Genomic DNA, 21,827 nt, shown 5'->3' with positions numbered 1-21,827 from the left:
AACTATTCCAGTTATTTTCACTTCTGACCTGTGCTTTGTCTTCTTAGGTAAATAGAAATTGACCATTGATGAAGATACCCTTGAAATTAGGAAGGATTTACTACACTGCCACTATATATACAAAAAAAAAAAAAAAAAAAAGAAAAAAAGCAAAGCATAATTTACTTTAATCACAAAATCCAAGGTATAAATAAAATGTTTGAACTTAAAAGGCTAGTGGCGCCAAGATAAACATTTTATTGCTAAACTTATACCACATTCATCACATGTGATCTAGGCATAACAAATCGAGCTCGTTTCTCCTCAAACGAGTACTCAATCTCCTCTTCGACTGTCGTCTGTGTAAAAGGCACCGGTGTTACAGCAGTTTGCATTGGAACAGATACTGTCGAGGGCGTTTTAGGTAGATCAATAATTGTTTTTATTTGGGGAGGTGTTCTGTTTTCGACATCTGCAGTGGAACAAATCCTACGAGGAGGAGTTAACGGTGTGCTGTTGTTGTTGTTGTTAACTATAAGTTGCGTCTTGCGCATCAACATCTCGTTCTGTTTTCTGTCCGCGTCTTCCAAATTATTTGCTGCGTTGGGCTTAGACGAATTCTTCGAAGAAATGGGAGAGAATGGCTTTCTCGTCAATGGCAACTCCCGTTTTTCATGAGCGTTTGTTGAGTAGAGAGAGTTCTGTTTCACAGGAAGACCCGTCATGTCCAATCGTCGCCTACCTGTAAATCAAGAAAGGGGAACAAAAATAAGAAAAAAAAAAACAGTGTTTAGTGTTTTAGATTTAATTCGCTTTTTATTTATTTATTTATGGATGGGGTCTAATTACGTTTACTTTCCATAATTATGTAATGTCCGAAAACATTAAGATGATTACTAAGGTTGCAATCTCAAGACACTGCAGTGTTATTTTCTCGAAAAATTTCATCGAAAATAAAAGGGATTTGCAAATCACATGAAGGTAAAGAATTTACCCGAAGAAAGGGCTGACAATCCATCATCTTTAAGACGGTTCCGATTTTTAACCACATTGGTTTTGGCCTTGCGCGTATTAGGAGTAGCTTTCATAGAAGGACGTACATCACGCTTAGGAGTTTGTACCATAGGCACACCGAGAGAAAGTCTTCTATTGCTTGTACTAGGCTTTGAGCCGTAAAGAGTTTCCTGCTCTGCTAGTAATTGTCCTTGAAGTTTTTTCTGGTCCTGAAGTAAAATAAAACACACGAACGGACACAAAACGAGAGTTATAACTTAAAACTAATACAGCACATGAATTCGAAAAAGAAAGGTCTATACCCTCTGCCTTTTCCGCTCGAGTTCTTTTTCTTGCCTTAGAACCTTATACTCTTCAAGCATAGAAAGAAGGCAAACCTACACAGAGCCAAAAAAATGAGAAATAACAAATAATTTGTGGTATAAATTACATTTCAAACTTAAAGCACTTACGCCATCATATGTAAACTTTATTCCATTCTCGTTTTGCCAAGCAATGATTTTTGAAGCTAACGTATCCGCCATTGCTGTTCCAGCACAATAATAAAAAAATAAACCGTCGTCAGAAAAATAATGTGAATGTCTCGTTTCTTGACATACACTAAGGCATTCTAACAACAAGATGCTAAAATCAACAGAATACCAGGAAGTTTATTGACCAATGCACGTGCTTTTTCGGCACGTTTTAGTGTAAGATGAGCACCTCTCCCAGCATTATAGCGATTATCATCCTACAGAAAATATAATTTTTAATTTAGCACTATTATTTTTGTAACATGTTCGACAAAAGCAAGTTGTGGGACCAGACCCTATTATACTCCTCGAGCCAGCTCTCCTCTTCACATGCAGATATCCACTTCTCAACTTTTTCGAGGATTTCTTTCCTACTGAGAGCCTCCTCTTTAACTCTAGCTATTTTCAGTTCAATTTGTTCGAGTACACAAGCGGCATCAATAGCTCCTTTTTTATCATTAGGAAATACAGAACATGAGAATCGAGATATATTTTAAAAAAAATTAAAGTTATTGATACTTTCTTTATAAACAGGTAAATACCAGATTCAATAGCATCTATAGATGTTTCCACTCCATCAGTATCTGGAATAAGACGTGTCTTCCTACAAATAACTTCGAGCTCCGCCTTCTTTCTCAAAACAAGTTCCTTCATTTTGCTTGCTTTCAAATCTTCCAATCGAGAAACTTCTGCCTTTACCTGGAATATGAATAATACGGAATGCTTCAGCACCAACTCTATATATCAATTGTGATATTTACAACCCACAAAAAAATCAAGCGAGGTGTAATAACGGCGTTAATTCATGACTCACGTAATTAATATAACCAAGAGAAAGCATATCAGGCTCTGTTATTTCATCTTCTGAAGCAGCTAGCTTACAAGTAGCTTTCTGAAATGTCTGCTGTTCTTCAGTTGGAGTGTCCATCAAGTTCCAAAGCTCTAATAACGAAGCCGCAAGATCTTGTAACTGCCAATGTTAACCAGTCGTCAAATATTGTCTTACTGATATAATAGCCATTCAAGACCCACAAAAGCACAATCATAAAAAAGAAAAAGAAAAATACCATTTGCATTCGCTGTAATTTGAGCTCTCTTAGTTTTCGTATAACAGTCCCCAGTTGATCTATTGTGCTGTTACTAATACTTTTTGAACCTTCAGTTTCGCCTAAACTCGGATGAATCTCACTGGCCATTTTCGTGGAATCGAAACCAATCACAACACACAGTGAGTACAAAAAGTTCAGGCCATCCTGTACTAGCGCCAAACGTTCACTCTACACGCAAAGATCAGAGGAAAGTTATAAAAAGTTGGTAAATAATAAAATGATAATTAATGCAAGAGAAATGTAATATATATGATATAATATAATATAATATAACCTTTTCTTTCTGTAGTCCCTGCAACTCTCGGTGCAATTCTTCAAGCTTCTTCATAGAAAGATCAGTTTCATCGATTGCTGAGTCAGATAAATTAAACCCATCTGACCTATTAATTTCATTCTTAATACTCTGAATATTTTCTAGGACTTCAATAAATTGATTCTTCCTTTCGGTTCTTCTCTTCCTCATTTCCTCTATCTGTGGAAGGATGGCTCTGAGTTCAGCCTTCAAGCTTTCAGAGCTTTGATCGGACTGCACAAAAATCATTTGTAATTATTGCCAAAGCGAATATCCCAAACTCGAGCTTCTAAAAATCCCTTTTGGATTCAATACATATTTCTTCCACAGCTAATCTTTTATTAAAGCATATTTGACATCTCATTTGTAAGTAGATGACCTTTATATATGAAAACGGTAAATAATTTGCGTTGACATGAAATGTCAAAAAGTAGGACTTTTCAAATCAGTAAAACCGTTTGATGGCTTTAACAACATACGAGGGTGATAAAAGGAACAATATACGAAATAATATAATAAAGGCGGTAATAGTAGCAAAAGGCTGACCTGCCTAATGTGCACTGGTCTCTCTCCCATTGCAGAGCAAATAGTAGCAAGCTCTGCTTCAGTATCAGCAATTGCCTGCCTCAGCTGAGCTCGAGACCTGTTTGCATGGTCGACTTTCTTTCTGAAGACTTCCGAGCATTCTTGTTCGATTTCAAGCAAGATTCTTTCCCTTTCAGCATCAGACACCCCAACCTCATCCCATATTAACTGATAGGCGTATAATAAAAAATTAATGCCAATGTCTCTGACAATCATACTTATCATAAATAAACTTTGCTACACTAAGAACAACATGACATAAGAATATGCATTTTCAAATGGTGATTGGGAAAACATTGGGTGCCATGAAGACAATATCGAGCAAATTATGATTTGAAAGCTATAACCATCACACCTGTAATTCATAGAGAAGAGATCCACATGTTGTGTCCAATCGTGAAAGCAGCAGATTGTTTTTACTTGTCAACATTTTAAGGCAACTTCACCTGTCCATATAAGCCAATGCAATAAGTATCCGAAAATACATGGTTTACGTTTCAATGGAATCACTTTCACATGAATACAGCAGTAACAAGTGGCAACGCAAAATGGTATAAGCAATTCTGTTCAGAGGAAAGAAATAAAACATTTATGTAAGAAGATAGGGTTATTACTACCAAAACCACATGCGAGGTTTTTCAAATCAACCTGACATACAAACCAGAAACTGGTAAAACGATCGTATGGACCGTTTACTTGCCAACCAAAATCACCATCGACCTTTTATAAATCCAATAAACTTCTACTCCAAGTAAAACAAAACGAAAATAAAAATAGAAGAAGAAAAATTCGACAGAATGATATATTTAAATAAGGTACAATTCCTCCAAATAAGTAGGGGTAAACGACACAAAAACGCCAGTGCTAAGAGAGACTAGTACCAAATCCCCCTCTATTTATTTTATTGTGTAAAACCTCCTTTATTTTACTTTTCTTTGCACACATCTCGCTTCTCTATTATGTATTCATAACAAATGTTGTAAATGGTAACTCTTCAATTTTTCCCTTCAATTTAAAAAAACATAAACGATTGAATGACAATGGATAGGAATGTAGACAAATAAAATAGGGGATTTGGTGCAAGTTTTTTATTTATCACGAAAGGGATTTATGCAAGGCAAATTTACTCATTTCGAATGTCTTTCAAAAACCAAACTCAATCGTACATTTAGTGTGTGACATACACGTCGCAGTGGATTGGACAGAAAAAGGTTTCATGCAAATTCCAATGATGTTGCCTGCAAATTTTGCACCAACACTTAATTTTTGAAGTGGTTATGAGTACGTGGATATAGGATTAGTTGTTTCGATGATCCAAAAACAATGTTCATGCATTTCAACTATCTTCATTAGAACGAATGACGACAGAGAGAAAAAAAAAGCCAATAAAATTAAAGTTAAGACTGTGAGCTTAAACTGCAGACAAAAATGAAGGGAATTAACTAGCATAAATCTCAATATTAATGTTTAATGACCTAGCTCATTTCGATCGAACCCTAATACTACACTAATCCTCATCAACAATTATCTGTTAAACAATTTCAGATAAAATAAAAATGTTCTAAATCATAAAATTCATAACCCAGTTTACCCTAAACTAAAAATAAACAGAATTGATCGATTCCTCTTCCTAATTCAAAAAAAAAATCCTCTTTTTCCTATTGCACCACTCAATTGACAAATAATGAGCAACTGCTATCTGTATAATTTTCGATCTACCTCAACCAAATTAAACATAACCAAAGAATCAAAAAAAAAAAAAATCAATTAACGGGAATTAAACGTAGATCAAGGAACAAACCTGAAAATTAAAATTCATGAGCAGTAATAAAATCCTTTCTTCGTTAAAGCCCTGAAGCAGCGTGGTAGATTTTGTGGGCTTGGATTCTAGAAGAAAATGAGAGTTCGCAAAATCTGGGATCGCACGGAAAAGCTCGAGGTAAGAGGAGTAGGAGTTTTTGAAAAAAAATTCGACCGTTAAAGCTTGATACGCTAATTTCCGTGATGTGTTTCTGTTTGTTAAATGAAGATTTACCTTAACTAAGGGTTTTGTAAATATCCTAGATTAGGGTAAATAATTGGTAATCTCTCTAAATAAACAACTATCAAATTATCAGTCACTTTCAAGAAATTTTATGTTCAATATTATCAGTTACCTTAGATTTTAATATTGCATTAGTTACATATTTTTTAATTGTGCTTATATAACACTCTCACTGTATTAATCAATAAACAACAAGGGTATCTTGGTCTAACAATATCTATTTTTCTAAATCCAATATATATTTATTGAGTTTCTTAAAATTTGTGCAAAAGTGTAAAAACAACACATATTTAGGATCGGAGGGAGCAAAAAGAAGAGAAAAACCAAAAATCTAAAAAGCCCATGTGAGGTGTGTTAAGTGCTATGAAAAAAGCCCCAGTTTATTCTTGTTACACTGTGTGAGATACATCGGGTATATCTTTACCATTCATATACACACAAATTCACAGTGTGTGTAGATCAACGATAAAAAATTACCCGATGTAGTCTTCACCGGGTGTAACATAGAAATAACCTGAAAGTTAATAAGTTCAATTACAACCACGTCAAAGTTAATAAGGTAAATTACAAACAACTCCTCGAGGTTTAAGTGTTATTACTAAAAAAACCTTTTTTTTAGAAATTACATCGAGCTTCCTGCAATTTGTAGATTTCTTACATCCACCCCTACACATGGTGTTAATGTACAAAATGATCAAAATCTACAAGTGACCGGGATTGATGTAATTATAAAAAAATGAGAGGGAGGGAGGTTCACAAATAGACCTTACCTCAATGCGGCAATTGTAATTTATCCAAGTTTATATGAATTGGACTGCAAACAGAGAATTGTTTGAGTGTTTTTTTTTTCGATAAATTAAAATGTTGGCAAAATCAACTCGTTTGGACTTTGAATTCATCACTATTTACTTGGAATTTTACTATGAACATATTGAGCTCCTGAAATTAATAAGTGTTGCTATGTTCATTCTTAAAATCTATATTCTCACGAAAAAACATATTGTCTTTTCATACTAAACTCGATTGATATAATTACAAAATAATTAAAAAAAGAAAATGATTTTTTTTTTGATACAGAATCCAAATAGTATATATATATATATATATATATATATATATATATATATATATATATATATATATATATATGTATATGTGTGTGTATGTATAAACGAACTTTGAAGTTATAGGCCCGATTTGTAGGTAACGTTTGTTGCAGGAATCCATTGATCCCCATTAACAAATGGGCCAACCGTAAACTTCTTGACTTGGGTTGAATTAAGGTCGAGTTTGAGCCCTGACCAGTTAACCCGGTTCTTGGTCACTGAACCGAGGCCCGTATTCCAAAGCGCAGCGTAGAAAATAGTGCTCGGGGCCGATGACCCGACCCATGGGAGCCACCGTTTCGGGTCAATGCAGCGGTCCATCACACTTTGAAAGAAAACAGTGATGGAGTAATATTTCCAGGGCCGGCCCAAATACGTTTTGACCCCGGTCAGGTCTCCGAAGGGCCCCATATTGCAGTTTTGGATCGATATAATGCAATGGGAGTTAGAGGCTACGCCTGATTATTTACAGCATGTGGATTTGAACCACAAATTTAATTAAATAACTACACACTAAGTACACATACACATGGGTGTGTGTGATTATGTGTAGATCTACGGTTCAAATCCATCCACTATAACCAAATGTATCATCTAATTTCCCGGATGCAACAGACAATACAACAGTAGAAATACCTCACCAAAAGTGACCGACTTAAACGTCGGGGTTCCGTCGACAACATTGATACTCCCGGAAACAACCGTCGCATTCTTGCCGTCGCCGACCATCATCACGTTCCACTTGGACTTCTCCACCACCACATTCTCCACATAAACCCCCTTCTTCACATATATCACATACCTCTTCCTACTCTTCTCCGGCACACCCTTCAGAGCTTCCCGATCGTCTTGTACTTCCCCGACCCATCCTTCGCCACCTCCGCATCCGCCTTCACCCCCGCCGCCGCCTACGCACACGAATTCACCACCGTCGCAAGCATCCGCCTGTCCTCCACTGACACCCAATCCGACCCAAAACCCATCAACCTCCTCCTCCTCCTCCTCCCGATTGCCCCCAAAGCGGTAATCGACCCGTCAATCGACGTAATGATCGCGACACTCTTGCTCGTGTACTGGGTAGAGTTATTGAATTTTTCGTGCACGAAAGCGTTTAATTCAGCGGAAGCGCTTTCGATCTCGTCGAAACACGTTTGTTGAAACGTCCCCGCGGATCTCAGCCACGTAAGAAGATCATCGAAAGCTTCGGATATTTTCATGTTCTGTATTATAAGTGAGCCGTTGAGGTGGTCCAGTTCGAGGTCAAAAAGCTGATGGCATGTTTCTACGGCAGCGGCTGTTCTCCGATCGGTGATGTTGAACTTTCCGACGATGTAACTGGAGGAGAAGATTTCGGAGGCTTTAGAGAGCTCGCGCATGGCGACTTGTACGGAGAGTTTGTGTATGTCGTGTGGCTTGAGATTGCCGGATTCAGCCATGGGCATGAGGCTGTTGTAGCAGGAGTTCGGGTACAGTGTGGAGCTGCACACTGCACACCGCTTTGGTGGAGGATGATGGGGTTTGGTAGTTATTGCCGCCTTCGTATGTTTTGCTGGCGGCGTCGTCCGACCACGGCGGCAACCACCACGGCTATGAGGATGATGGAGGATATTCCGATGAGGGTGATTCTCCTGCGTGCCTGCCGGCGTGCTGTGAGCTGTTCTTGTTCTTCATTGGACTAGACTTTGAGCCGTAAAGAGTTTCCTGCCCTGCTAGTAATTGTCCTTGAAGTTTTTTCTGGTCCTGAAGTAAAATAAAACACGCAAACGGAAACAGAACGAGGGTTATAATTTAAAACTAATATAGCACATGAATTCGATATAGAAAAGGTCTCTACCCTCTGCCTTTTTCGCTCGAGTTCTTTTTCTTGCCTTAGAACCTTATACTCTTCAATCATAGAAAGAAGAAAAACCTACACATAGCCAAAAACAATGAGAAATAAAAAAAAAATTAAGGTGTAAATTTACATTTCAATCTTAAAGCACTTACGCCATCATATTTAAACTTTATTCCATTCTCGTTTTGCCAAGCAATGATTTTTGAAGCTAACGTATCCGCCATTGCTGTTTATACCAGTAACAAAAAATAAACCATCGTCAAAAAAAATAATGTCAATGTCTCGTTTCTTAACATACAGTAAGAAGGCATTCTAACGACAAGATGCTAAAATCAACAAAATACCAGGAAGTTTATTGACCAATGCACGAGCCTTTTCCGCACGTTTTAGTGTAAGATGAGTACCTCTCCCAGCATTATAGCGATTATTATCCTACAGAATTTTAAGTTTTATTTAGCAATAATACTTTTGTAGAATGTTCGACAAAAGAAAGTTGTGGGACCAGACCCTATTATACTCCTCGAGCCAGCTCTCCTCTTCACATGCAGATTTCCACTTCTCAACCTTTTCGAGGATCTCTTTCCTGCTGAGAGCCTCCTCTTTAACTCTAGCTATTTGCAGTTCAATTTGTTCGAGTACATAAGCGGCATCAGTAGCTCCTTTTTCATCAATAGAAAATACAGAACATGAGAAAATAGAGATTTAGCGTAAAAAATGGCAAGTTATTGACATCTTTTCTTTATAAACAGGTAAGTACCAGATTCGATAGCATCTATAGATATTTCCACTCTATCGGTATCTGGAATAAGACGTGTCTTCCTACAAATAACTTCGAGCTCCGCCTTCTTTCTCAAAACAAGTTCCTTCATTTTGCTTGCTTTCAAATCTTCCAAACGAGAAACTTCTGCCTTGACCTGGAGAATACGAATAATAGGGAATGCTTCAGCACCGAGTTTACATATCAATTGTGATACTTTTAACCCACAAAAAAATCAAGCAAGGTGTAAAAAACGGCTCACATAGTTAATATAACCAAGAGAAAGCATGTCGGGCTCTGTTATCTCATCTTCTGAAGCAGCTAGCTTACAAGTAGCTTTCTGAAATATGTGCTGTTCTTCAGTTGGAGTGTCCATCAAGTTCCAAAGCTCTAACAACGAAGCTGCAAGATCTTGTAACTGCCAATGTTAACCAGTCATGAAATATTGTCTTACTGATATAGTAGATATTCAAGACCCACAATAGCACAATCTATAAAAAGAAAAAGAAATATACCATTTGCATTCGTTGTAATTTGAGCTCTCTTTGTTTTCGTATAACAGTCCCCAGTTGATCTATCGTGCTGTTACTAACACTTTTTGAACCTTCAGTTTCGCCTAAACTCGGATGAATCTCACTGCCCATTTTCTTGGAATCGAAACCAAGCACAACACACAGTGAGTACAAAGAGTTCAGGCCATCCTGTACTAGCTTCAAACGTTCACTCTAGACGCAAAGATCACAGGAAAGTTATAAAAAGTTGGTGAATAATAAAATGATAATTAATGCAAGAGAAATGTAATATAATATAATATAACCTTTTCTTTCTGTAGTCCCTGCAACTCTTTGTGCAATTCTTCAAGCTTCTTCATAGAAAGATCAGCTTCATCGATTGCTGAGTCAGATAAATTAAACTCGTCTGACCTATTTATTTCATTCTTAATACTCTGAATATTTTCTAGGACTTCGATAAATTGATTCTTCCTTTCGGTTCTTCTCTTCCTCATTTCCTCTATCTGTGGAAGGATGGCTCTGAGTTCAGCCTTTAAGCTTTCAGAGCTTTGATCAGACTGCACTTAGAAAAATCATATGTAATTATTGGCAAAGTGAATATCCCAAACTCGAGCTTCCAAAGCTAATCTTTATATATGAAAACGGTAAATAATTTGCGTTGACATGTACTGTCAAAAAGTAGGACTTTTCAAAACAGTAAAACCGTTTGATGGCTTTAACAACATACGATGATAAAAGGAACAATATACGAAATAATTCAATAAAGATGTTAATAAGTAAAGCAGATCAAAAGCCTGACCTGCCTAATGTGCACTGGTCTCTCTCCCATTGCAGAACAAATATTAGCAAGCTCCGCTTCAGTATCAGCAATTGCCTGCCTTAGCTGAGCACGAGACCTGTTAGCGTGGTCGACTTTCTTTCTGAAGACTTCCGAGCATTCTTGTTCGATTTCAAGCAATATTATTTCCCTTTCAGCATCAGATACCCCAACCTCATCCCATATTAACTGATAGGCATACCAATAAAAATTAATGCCAATGTCTCTGACAATCGTATTTTATCATAAATAAACTTTGCTACACTAAGAACAATATCACATAAGAATATAAAGACCACACCTGTAATTCATAGAGAAGAGATCCACATGTTGTGTCCAATCGTGAAAACAGATTGTTTTTACTTGTCAACATTTTAAGGCAACTTCACCTGTCCATATAAGCCAATGCAATAAGTATCTGAAATACATTGTTTATGATTCAATGGAAGTACTTTCCCATGAATACAGCAGTAACAAGTGGCAATGCAAAATGGTATAAACTAGAAAAACCAATTAAAATTTTCACGTCCGAATTCCCAATGTGATCCTACAACATGAAAAGTCTCAGGTAGACCTGTTACAATTTTCACGTCCGGAAAACCAATTCTGTTTGGAGGAAAGGAATAAACATTTATGCAAAAGGATAGGGTTATTACTACCAATAACCACATGCGAGGTTTTTCAAGTCAGCCTGAGATACAAACCAGAAACAGGTAAAACGATCGTAAGGACTGTTTACTTGCCAACCAACATCACCATTGACCTCCTTTCATAAATCTAATAAACTTCTACTCAAAGTAAAACAAAATGAAAATAAAAATAGAAGAAGAAAATTCGACAGAATGATATATTTAAATAAGGTACAATTCTTCCAAATACGTAGGGGTAAACGACACAAAAACGCCAGTGTTACCAAATCCCCCTCTATTTATTTTATTGTGTAAAACTCTCCTTTATTTTATCTTCTTTGCACGCTTCTCCCTTCTCTATTAATAAAAAATGTGGTCGGTTATAAATGGTAACTCTTCAATTTAAAAAGAAACATAAACGATTGAACGACAATGGATATAGTACAAGTTTTTATTTATCACGAGGGGGATTTATGCAAGGCTAATTCACTCATTTCGAATGTCTTTCAAAAACTGAGCTCAATCGTACATTTAGTGTGTGACATACACGTCGCAGTGGATTTGACAGAAGGAGGTTTCATGCAAATTCGAATGATGCTGTCTGTAAATTTTGCACCAACACTTCATTTTCGAAGTGGTTATGAGTAAGTCGATATATGATTAGTTGTTCCGATGATCTAAAAACAATGCCCATGCATTTCACCTATCTTCATTAGAACGAATGACGACAGAAAGAAAAAATAGCCAATAAAATTAAAGTTAAGACGGTGAGCTTAACCTGCAGACGAAAATGAAAGGAATTAACTAATTAATGTTTAATGACCTAGCTCATTTCGATCGAACCCCAATAGAACGCTGATCCTCATCAAGACATCAACAATTATCTGTTAAACAATTGCAGAGAAAATAAAAATGTTCTAAATCATAAAATTCATAACCCAGCCCTAAATTCATAACCCAGTTTACCCTAAACTAAACAACAAACAGAATTGATCGATTCCTCTTCCTAATTCGAAAAAAAAAATCCTCTTCCTTCTTTTCCTATTGCACCACTCAATTGACAAATAACGAGCAACTGCTCTCTATTTAATTTTCGATCTACCTCAACCAAATTAAACATAACCAAAGAATCAAAAAAAAAAAAAAAAATCAATCAACGGGAATTAAACGTAGATCAAGGAACAAACCTGAAAATCAAAATTCATGAGCAATAATAAAATCCTTTCTAAGCAGCGCGGTAGAATTTCTGGGCTTGGATTCTAGAAGAAAATGAGAGTTCGCAAAATCAGGGATCGCACGGAAAAGCTCAAGGTAGGAGGAGAAGGAGTTTTTGAAAAAACTTCGACCGTTAAAAATATACTAGATTTAGGAACGGAGGGAACGGAGGGAGTAAAAACAAGAGGAAAATAAAATTCAAAAAAAGCCTTTCTTTTTAAGAAATTACATCCTGCTCCCTGTAGTTTATAAATTTCTTACATACACCCCCTACAAATGGTGCTAGTATAAGAAATCTACAAATTACCGGGATGAATGTAATTATGAAAAAATCGGGGAAAGGAGGAGAGGGGTTCGTAAATAGACCTTACCTTAAGGTGGCGTGATTGTAATTTATCCAAGTTAATATGATTTGGACCGAAAACATAGAATTATTTGAGTGTTTTTTTTTTTCGATATATTAAAATGTTGGCAAAATCAACTCTTTTGAACTTTGAATTCATCACTATTTATAACTTGGAATTTCACTATGAACATGTTGAGGTCTTGAAATTAATAAGAGTGTTGCTATTTTTCATTCTTAAAATCTATATTGTCACAAAAAAAATTATTGTCTTTTCATAGTAAACTCGATTGATACAATTACAAAATAATATAATGAATGACGAAGAGATATTGAATGATGAAAGACAATAACAAAAGAAAATGAAAAAAAAATTGATACAAAATCCAAATATTATATATATATATGTGTGTGTGCGCGCCCGCAAAACGAACTTTGGAGTTAAAGGCCCGATTTGTAGGTAACATTTGTCGCAGGAATCCATTGATCCCCATTAACAAATGGGCCAACCGTAAACTTCTTGACTTGCGTCGAAGTAAGGTTGAGCTTGAGCCCGGACCAGTTAACCCGGTTCTTGGTCACTGAACCGAGGCCCGTATTCCAAAGCTCGGCGTAGAAAATAGTGGTCGGGACCGATGACCCGACCCATGGGAGCCACCCTTTCGGGTCAATGCATCGGTCCAACACACTCTGGAAGAAAACGGTGGTGGAGTAATCTTTCCATGGCCGGCCCAAATATGTTTTGACCCCGGTCAAGTCCCCGAAGGGCCCCACGTTGCAGTTTTGGATCGATATACCGGTGTTCTGGTTCGGGTCAAACTTGCCTTGGGCGGTGATGGTGTTCTGTTGGTTCGGCAATGGTTTTCTTGACAGGATGTTGCAATTTTGGAAGACGACCGCGGAGTTTCCGAATATGAAGTCGATCGTGCCGTAGATGTCGCACTCGCGGTAGAACTGGCGGTTAGAATGCGGGTAGAGGGTGTCTTGGAACGCGTCCATGCTGCAACGATGGAAGATCGAGAAATCGGCGGTCGAGATTAGGGCGACCGCTTGGTGCTTGGCTGCACCGGCCGTGTTGCGGAATCCCATGTCCCGGGCAATGAACCCTTTCCCAAATACAGCTAAACAAAAATGTATATATATATAAATGAGTTTCAATTTAGAAACTTGAAAAGGCTACATTTAACATCCTTATCTTGTGTCTATTCTAATTATTAAAAATCGATAATGCAAGTATGCAATTGGGGAGTCAGATGGTACACCTGATTATTTACATTTAGATTTGAACCGCATATATTTGATTAAATAACTTCACACATACACATGAGTGTGTGTGATTATGTGTAGATTTACGGTTCAAATCCACCGACTATAACCAGATGTATCATCTAATTTTCTGCATGCAATAGACAATACAACAGTAGAAATAACTCACCAAAAGTGGCCGACTGAAACGTCGGGGTTCCGTCGACAACATTGAGACTCCCGGAAACAACCGTCGCGTTCTTGCCGTCGCCGACCATCACCACATTCCACTTGGACTTCTCCACCACCACATTCTCCACATAAACCCCCTTCTTCACATATATCACATACCTCTTCGTACTTTTATCCGGAACACCCTTCAAAGCTTCTCCGATCGTATTGTACTTCCCCGACCCATCCTTCGCCACCACCACATCCGCCGTCGCACTCAAATTCACCGCCGCCGCAAGCATTCGCCTGTCCTCCGCAGACACCCACTCCGGCCCAAAACCCATCAGCCTCCTCCTCCCGATCGCCCCCAAAGCGGTCATCGACTCGTCGATCGTCGTAATGATCGCGAGACTATTGCTCGTGTACTCCGTCGAGTTCTTGAAGTTTTCGTGCACGAAGGCGTTTAGTTCATCGGAAGCGCTTTCGAGCTCGTCGAAGCACGTCTGCTGGAACGTCCCGGCGGAGCTCAGCCACGTGCGGAGATCATCGAAAGCTTCGGATATTTTCATGTTCTGTATCACGAGCGAGGCGTTGAGGTGGTCCAGCGCGAGGTCGAAGAGCTGGTGGCACGCTTCCACGGCGGCGGCTGTTCTATTGTCGGTGATGTTGAACTTTCCGACGATGTAGCCGGAGGAGAAGATCTCGGAGGCTTTGGAGAGCTCGTGCATGGCGACCTGTACGGACAGCTTGTATATGTCTTGTGGCTTGAGGTTGCCGGATTCAGCCATCGGCATGAGGCTGTTGTAGCAGGAGTCCGGGTACAGCGTGGAGCTGCACACCGCTTTAATGGAGGATGATGGGGTTTGGCGGTTATTGCCGCCTTCGGATTTTTTGCCGGCGGCGTGGGAGAGTCCTCCGACCACGGCGGCAACCACCACGGCGATGAGGATGATGGAGGATACTCCGATGAGGGTGATTCTCCGGCGTGTCTGCCGGCGGGCTGTGAGCCGTTCTTGTTCGGCTTCGTCCAGCTTGCCGTATAGACTTGTAGAGGCCATGGTTTAGGTTTTCTCTCTCTACCCCTCCTCTCTCTCTCTCTCTCTCTCTCTCTCTCTCTCTCTCTCTCTCTACCCTCTCTCTCTCTACTTTCTCTCTCTATGGAAAATGGGGGTGGGGGTATTATATAGTTAATGGTGAAATGGGTATATTAATATAGTGTAAGTGGGGGGCATGAATGAATTTTGGGGGTGTGGAAATTCAAAAATAATAAAAGAAGTGGTGCTCATGTTAATTCATATTTGATTATTTAATTTATTGATGGATTTTATACGACGTCGTTTGATTGGCTTATATACGCGTGTATATATGTTTTTTTAATGTTGTTAAGTGTACCTGGATTTGGTAGTTTATTGCAGGGGTAACCGAATGTTTGGGCAGTTGGTATCTATATTTGAGAAGAATATCAATTAAGGTTGTATTTGGATAGAAGTATATGAGGACATAATTTCAAATGATTCCATATTAAATGTATTTCAGTTTACTCTATTGAATAGAAAAATGGTTCAAGTTATTGTGAATTATTGGAGGTTATGGATGACCACCATTACACTCTCCATTAAACCTATTTACCTTCACCATTATTCATCATTAAGGTCTTGTAATTCATGACTTTTGACTAGCTTTTCTACACCTATAAATTAGGTGCAATGTATTGTATTTTGCACACTTGAAGCTATGGAATAACATATCACATATTCTCTCTGCTTTGTTCTCTTCTTCTTGTATATCATTTGTTAGTTTCTCAACACGTTATCAGCACGATTGTTCTACTTAAATTTTAGAGTAAAGATGATCCAAGGAAGATGACTCCTTAGCCATAGAAGAAGAAAGGGAGTTGATTTTAAATATTTTATTCTTTTTTGAATTGATAAAATATTAACCATCTTACTTTTGTTGTAGGTGAATTTTCGTGCAATTCACGAGTCTGTACTTCGATGTCTGTTTTGGACCTGATAATGGCCGAATTTCAAAAAATTCTAAAATACAAAATTTGTAGAATTTTCTGTTATCTTTTCGGAACGTTTTGAATCATCGAAATCGGATCTCTATTGAGAGATATATGCTTAAAATACTCAACTCTGCCAGAGCTGTCCCTTGTACGAATTTTTTGAGATGAACATGACGTTCTAAAAACAAAAGGGACGATTATAGGCCTAGAGCCTAGATTAAATACGAGATTAGAAATCTCGATTGAATATAAGTCTAAATGACAAGACTCTTGAGCATTTGAGTTAATGGGTATTCCCCATTTATAGTACAATTCTTTCATGATCAAAGTACTATAACGATTTTTATTATATATTGAGGCTAGAAGCCTAAATCGAGCACATGCAATCAAGTGACTCGAAGATTTGAGTGATATATTACAAAAACAAACCACTTGCTCTCTAGTTTATGCAACTTGAAAAGCTCCATCAATCGAAAAAGAACTCGAAGTTCATAAATTTTAGGCTCGAAGTCTAGTTTAGATATGAAGGCTTGAAAGCTTATGTCGAGGCATATCAAATATAAAGGCTTGAGGCCTAGATTAAATTTGAAGACTAGAATTCTCGATTGAATATATTAGATTCAAGGTCTAAGTGATGATACTCAAAATTTGATATTTGAGTTAATGGATATTTCCTACTCAAGGTACTATGATTTTACGATTAAATACCAATTATAGGGCTTAAAACCCTAAATCAAATACAGAAATTCAAGGTATAAAACTCAATCCTTGAGATTTGAATGGTATATATGTACTCAAAATGAGTATTCATTTGTGATACAATGATATCAAAAATATCATGAAGTTTAAAATTATCTTTGATGGTTCAAGAATGAACATAACTATAAAATTTGGATCATTGAAGTTAAAAGATCCATTTATCTCTCATGATATCACAAAATATTTGTGTTATTGCTATGTGCCTTGAGGACACAAGTCAAATATAATGAAAATGTGTCTAAAAGACACCGAGCAAAACATTATTGTTTCATTTTCAAGAAATGGGTACTTAATTGAGGGTATGTGTCTTGAACACACAAGTAAACGTAACATTACATCTAGTTACTTATGAAGAAGAAGAGAGATTGATATTTGATCCTCTTTATAATTTGCTCTCTTTATCTTGACTTTGTTGTTTTGAAAACGACAAGTAAAATATTTCGATATATGTGTCTTGAAGATACATATAATGGAGAATTGTAAGAGAAAATATTCTCTAAATTAGGATCTATATTATAATGATGAAGTGACAACATAAAAACTCAAGTTGCACTCATAATAGCAAAATAAAGAATTTTAATAGCATATCGTACTACAATACGAGTTGTGAGCTAATACAAAACTAGTTCAATTGTTGTTATTCTTTGAAAGTGAAAACAACAATATTAAAGAAAAATCAAAAAGATATGTTGACATGAAAAGCTATCATGGTGCTCAAGCTTATTCACTATAAATTTTATCTCATCATTACAAGTGGAAGAGAGATGAGAAATATGAAAAATAATTGGTCATCCATTTCACGATAAAGCATGTTGACAAGCTTTATTAAGCACCAACATAAAAGCAAAAGAAATTTCGTTGATTTTGGAGTCAAGAGATTGATCAATTCAATTAAAGTTTCAAGTTTCACTCCAAATCCATATCTATGGAAGTATGTACATGATTTTTTTTTTTTATAATTGGTCTAGATGGAATGAGATGAAATTTCAAACCAAACGAAAAAAAGGGGATCTGATTTTCTTGTTAAAATTCCAAACCCTCTGCATATTCTGATTTTTCGAAATTTACAGTTTACACCTTCAAAATTTTCAAAATTTTCATTTTAGTCCCCCAGATTTAAAATTTTTACGATTCAGTCCAAATATTTTTCAGAATATGCAGCTCGTTCCATTCATCATCCGCAATTGTGAATCTATTTCAACATTTTCAGTTTTCACTGATTTTTTAACAAAATTGCAGCCTTGTTCACGAAGTTTTAAAAATTTACAGTTTGGTCCCTAAATTTTCAAAATTTACCGTTTGGTCCCTGAATTTTCATAGTTTTGAAATTTGACCATTTATGTTCAGAATCTGATAGATTCTCAAACGAAGTTATATTCATCCACATACTATGATATCACGTGGTTTGTTTATTATTTATGCCATGCAATATTTTGCACTCCTAATGGGAGATATTTCTATGGCATACATTGTCAATTGCCATTTTAATGAGACAATTTTCCCGCCGTTAAGAGGGAGATAAGAAGCCGGTTCTTGTATAACGGCGTGAATTATTTGAAATGATCTTTGTCTCATCTAGATTTGTGCATGTAAATATTTAAGCACAAAAGAAAAAAGAATTCAATTGCAACAATTTTAATGTGTAAAATGCTAGATGCATTTATCGATAAAATGGCAACTTGAAAGTAGCACATATGTTCCAAATGAGTGCAAGAGAAAATGTCCAAGAAGGACACATTGCACATTAGATTTTGTCATGAAAGGCTTCTAAATGAATGTCCTCGAAAGACAAATTTTACATTGTGATTGCATAGTGAATCCCCTAAATGGGTGAAAAATGATTATGGTACACAGCTAACCAATTATAATTTATGCATATAAGAGGGGGAGATATATATGCTGGTTCGAACGATAAACACACTTATAAGTGGTGTGAATACCGTTCAATTAAAGTCTACTAGCGCTAGTAGCTTCATACTCTCATCATATTACTTATCTCATTCGATGAAATGATTCGTCTTAAAGACGATGTTGGGGGACGCCTCAACACCAATATCCATCACTATGATATGAGAACACTTGTCACTTATGGTGGCATAAATGAAATACATATTTGGATGAGAAAATCATTGATGATTATATGGTAGCTACCAAGACCATTATAAATCGAACCATTATGTGCCAATAAATAGTTAATTGGCAAATAAATCATGGCTAGCTTGCTCTCTAAGTGAATAGAGAGGCATTTGAGACTATTAGTTCTCAATTTTGTTGTTGTACCGATATAATATCTTAAAGATTTGAAAATTCTTTTCGAATGAATATTCATGTACCAAATTGAATTTGTTTATATCGAGTTTGAAAATAAAGTGGACAAGTAGTCCTCAATACTCCCTCCACATTGTGAAACTCAAAAGCGCGCGTTTTGTCCATGTAAGACATTTTTATTGAAATAAATAATGAGCTCACGCACTTAAAGTATTATGAAAAACTTTATTGATGCAATATAGAAAATTCTCTATAAGAGAAAAATACATGGTACATGAAAAGATATGGATCTCTACAAGAGATCGTACCCACAAAGGCTACAATCCCCATTTATATGAATATCCGGTACCCGAAAATGAAATAGTGAGCTCTTGATTGATTATAAAGAAATATGGGGAGTACGAAAGATGTTATCGAATAACTATATGTACAATTATTTTTATAATGTGAAGAGCTTGAAGCTCGTACATTTTAATTGATGTCGACATCTAATTGGTCATTAGTATAGGCATTCACAAATACAATTGACCATGATTATTTGAAATTATTGATGAAATGAATTGTACATTGACCTGCGGTCATCACACATAAAGTTGTGAAAGCCTTTGGTACAAAAGTGGGTAAAATTATTGCGGTACATTTGAATACCTTTTGAAAATATATTTTTATGATGCAATCACTTTATGATGGTATTCAAAATACTTGACATGCATCATATGGATGCAATTACCGCATATCTATATGGATCATAAAATTAATGAAGAATTGATAATGCGTTGTGCATATAATAAAAGGTTTTGTGAATCGTACTCTAGAAATGATCCGTTTACATATTATCTTCAAAATATGGTACATTCACCTCAGTGAATATCTTGTCAATGATCAAATAATTTGACTTACCATTATCATGGTATAGATGTGAGTGACCGAAATCTTGTGGAGACTCACGAAGAGCTCACAAAGATGATCAATTATTTGGTGACATAATTTGAGATGAAAAATATTGGAAGGGCAAAATGCATCTTGAAAAGAAGATCTATCAAATGAAATTTATCCACCAATACAAATAAGAAATGGATAAGGCTCATCTATTGAGTGATATTATGTTTGTACAAACATTTGATGTAATTGAAGATCTTTTAAGCCCCCGAGAAGATAATGAAAGAATTACAATTTGCAAAAGTGTAAAATGTGTATTACACTATCTTTATGGGTAATCTCGTGGATCTTGAAGTGGATATAGTTGGCTATATCAAAGTCAAACAATAAATTATCATATTCATATATTGGAGAATTGGCAACTACTTTATTAAGAAGATGATTAAAAGTCATATGTCGAAATCAGGGGGAGCATGAGCACTACTTATAACAACACTGTACTATTTTTCCTTCGACCAAGTTTTTGTCCCAATGGGTTTTTCTTGGTAAGGTTTTAACGAGGCAGTGTCACGCTCACAAGCTTCAGATGGATTTGTACTCTTTTTCCTTTGTTTAGTCACAAGCTTCATATTCCATAGATGGTGGACATCTAAGGGGGAGTGTTGTGAATTATTGGAGGTTATGGATGACCACCATTACACTCTCCATTAAACCTATTCCATTATTCATTCATCATTAAGGTCTTGTAACTCATGACCTTTAACTAACTTTTCTACACCTATAAATTAGGTGCAATGTATTGTATTTTGCACACTTGAATATATCACATATTCTCTCTACTTTGTTCTCTATTTCTTGTATATCATTTGTTAGTTTCTCAACACAAATTTTATTTTTTGCAAACATTGACGTAGCATTAATATTAAAAAGTACTACTTTGTTCTCTTTTTCTTGTATATCATTTGTTAGTTTCTCAACACAAGTTTTATTTTTTGCAAACATTGACGTAGCATTAAAATTAAAAAGTAATGGTAAAAATATAATAATCGTTGGGGTGAGAGAGGCTCGAACTCTCGACCTCAGGATCACTCAACTTAGCTATGAGACCTACGCGCTAGCCAACTGCGCCACCACCCCTGATGTTTAAAGTCTAATATTTAGTTTTATTAATTCTAAAAAATATTATACAGACCATTGTTTTGAGGTAAAAATTTTAAAAATTGGGGTGAGAGAGGCTCGAACTCTCGACCTCAGGATTACTCAGCAAGCTATGAGACCTACGCGCTAGCCAACTGCGCCACCACCCCATGATGTTTACATTTTTGATATTTAGGTTTCATATAGTATTATGACTTGCAACAAATTATGTGATCATATCTAAATAAAGTTTGTTTTGCATAATTGACTTGTGAGTGTTAGCAACTAAATATTTTCTTCTTGGTTTTCTTATAAGCTGTTTTAGCTCTCAAATATGATAAACTTCTATATGTATTTGACTCTGGAGCTTAAAACCTAATACATAACATTTGTAGTGATGAAGATTTGTTTTAGTGAAGGGTTTAGCTTTTAGAGATATTAAGAAAACAATAAAAAACAAACAAAATTGTGTAGAGAATTTAATTAAGTAAAGCACATAGACAAGTACACATGATTTTGGACAATAACCCAAAAAAAAAATGCCACTGAAATTCACAGTTAAGAAACCAACAAAATATACACATGAAAGCTAATGCCAATACATAATATAGT

The 21,827-nt window shown here is 36.3% G+C and overlaps 4 protein-coding genes and 2 non-coding genes across 7 annotated transcripts; all 6 read right to left on the bottom strand.

Annotated features, from left to right (window-relative positions):
- Positions 1 to 145: 145 nt before the first annotated feature.
- Positions 146 to 5,714, bottom strand: LOC105977699 (65-kDa microtubule-associated protein 3). The gene is made up of 13 exons (XM_013003048.2): positions 5,293 to 5,714; positions 3,847 to 3,937; positions 3,453 to 3,659; positions 2,889 to 3,140; positions 2,573 to 2,782; positions 2,320 to 2,475; positions 2,048 to 2,204; positions 1,801 to 1,952; positions 1,636 to 1,723; positions 1,446 to 1,519; positions 1,296 to 1,370; positions 974 to 1,202; positions 146 to 721 (listed from the first exon to the last, which is right to left on the bottom strand). Exons 2-13 carry the CDS (start codon positions 3,919 to 3,921, stop codon positions 249 to 251), a joined length of 2,148 nt encoding a protein of 715 aa, XP_012858502.2. The 5' UTR covers positions 3,922 to 3,937; positions 5,293 to 5,714; the 3' UTR covers positions 146 to 248.
- LOC105977285 (putative pectinesterase/pectinesterase inhibitor 24) lies at positions 4,999 to 8,077 on the bottom strand. The gene is made up of 3 exons (XM_088818862.1): positions 7,621 to 8,077; positions 7,278 to 7,549; positions 4,999 to 5,019 (listed from the first exon to the last, which is right to left on the bottom strand). Exons 1-3 carry the CDS (start codon positions 8,075 to 8,077, stop codon positions 4,999 to 5,001), a joined length of 750 nt encoding a protein of 249 aa, XP_088674988.1.
- Positions 7,087 to 12,575, bottom strand: LOC105977700 (65-kDa microtubule-associated protein 3). 2 transcript variants are annotated; one of them, XM_088819658.1, is made up of 12 exons: positions 12,378 to 12,575; positions 10,863 to 10,950; positions 10,544 to 10,750; positions 10,050 to 10,301; positions 9,748 to 9,957; positions 9,495 to 9,650; positions 9,233 to 9,389; positions 8,983 to 9,134; positions 8,820 to 8,907; positions 8,628 to 8,701; positions 8,476 to 8,550; positions 7,087 to 8,381 (listed from the first exon to the last, which is right to left on the bottom strand). In XM_088819658.1, exons 2-12 carry the CDS (start codon positions 10,932 to 10,934, stop codon positions 8,229 to 8,231), a joined length of 1,596 nt encoding a protein of 531 aa, XP_088675784.1. In that variant the 5' UTR covers positions 10,935 to 10,950; positions 12,378 to 12,575; the 3' UTR covers positions 7,087 to 8,228. The 2 variants fall into 2 exon arrangements, with proteins under 2 accessions (XP_088675784.1, XP_088675785.1); XM_088819659.1 differs by lacking the exon at positions 12,378 to 12,575 and adding an exon at positions 11,720 to 12,373.
- A 422-nt stretch (positions 12,576 to 12,997) lies between these two features.
- LOC105977442 (putative pectinesterase/pectinesterase inhibitor 46) lies at positions 12,998 to 15,318 on the bottom strand. Its single transcript, XM_013002752.2, has 2 exons — positions 14,184 to 15,318; positions 12,998 to 13,869 (listed from the first exon to the last, which is right to left on the bottom strand). Exons 1-2 carry the CDS (start codon positions 15,220 to 15,222, stop codon positions 13,190 to 13,192), a joined length of 1,719 nt encoding a protein of 572 aa, XP_012858206.2. The 5' UTR covers positions 15,223 to 15,318; the 3' UTR covers positions 12,998 to 13,189.
- Positions 15,319 to 21,128: 5,810 nt separating this feature from the next.
- TRNAM-CAU (transfer RNA methionine (anticodon CAU)) lies at positions 21,129 to 21,215 on the bottom strand. Its single transcript is given in 2 exon segments — positions 21,129 to 21,164; positions 21,178 to 21,215. It is a non-coding gene; the product is annotated as a tRNA-Met (tRNA).
- Positions 21,216 to 21,299: 84 nt separating this feature from the next.
- On the bottom strand, positions 21,300 to 21,385 carry TRNAM-CAU (transfer RNA methionine (anticodon CAU)). Its single transcript is given in 2 exon segments — positions 21,300 to 21,335; positions 21,348 to 21,385. It is a non-coding gene; the product is annotated as a tRNA-Met (tRNA).
- Positions 21,386 to 21,827: the final 442 nt, after the last annotated feature.

Source organism: Erythranthe guttata, chromosome 6 (assembly GCF_056151865.1).
Source record: "Erythranthe guttata isolate IM_541 chromosome 6, IM_541, whole genome shotgun sequence".
Classification (NCBI taxonomy): domain Eukaryota; kingdom Viridiplantae; phylum Streptophyta; class Magnoliopsida; order Lamiales; family Phrymaceae; genus Erythranthe; species Erythranthe guttata.
The sequence above is the reverse complement of the archived record's forward strand: the minus strand, read 5'-3'. Positions and strand labels throughout refer to the sequence as shown.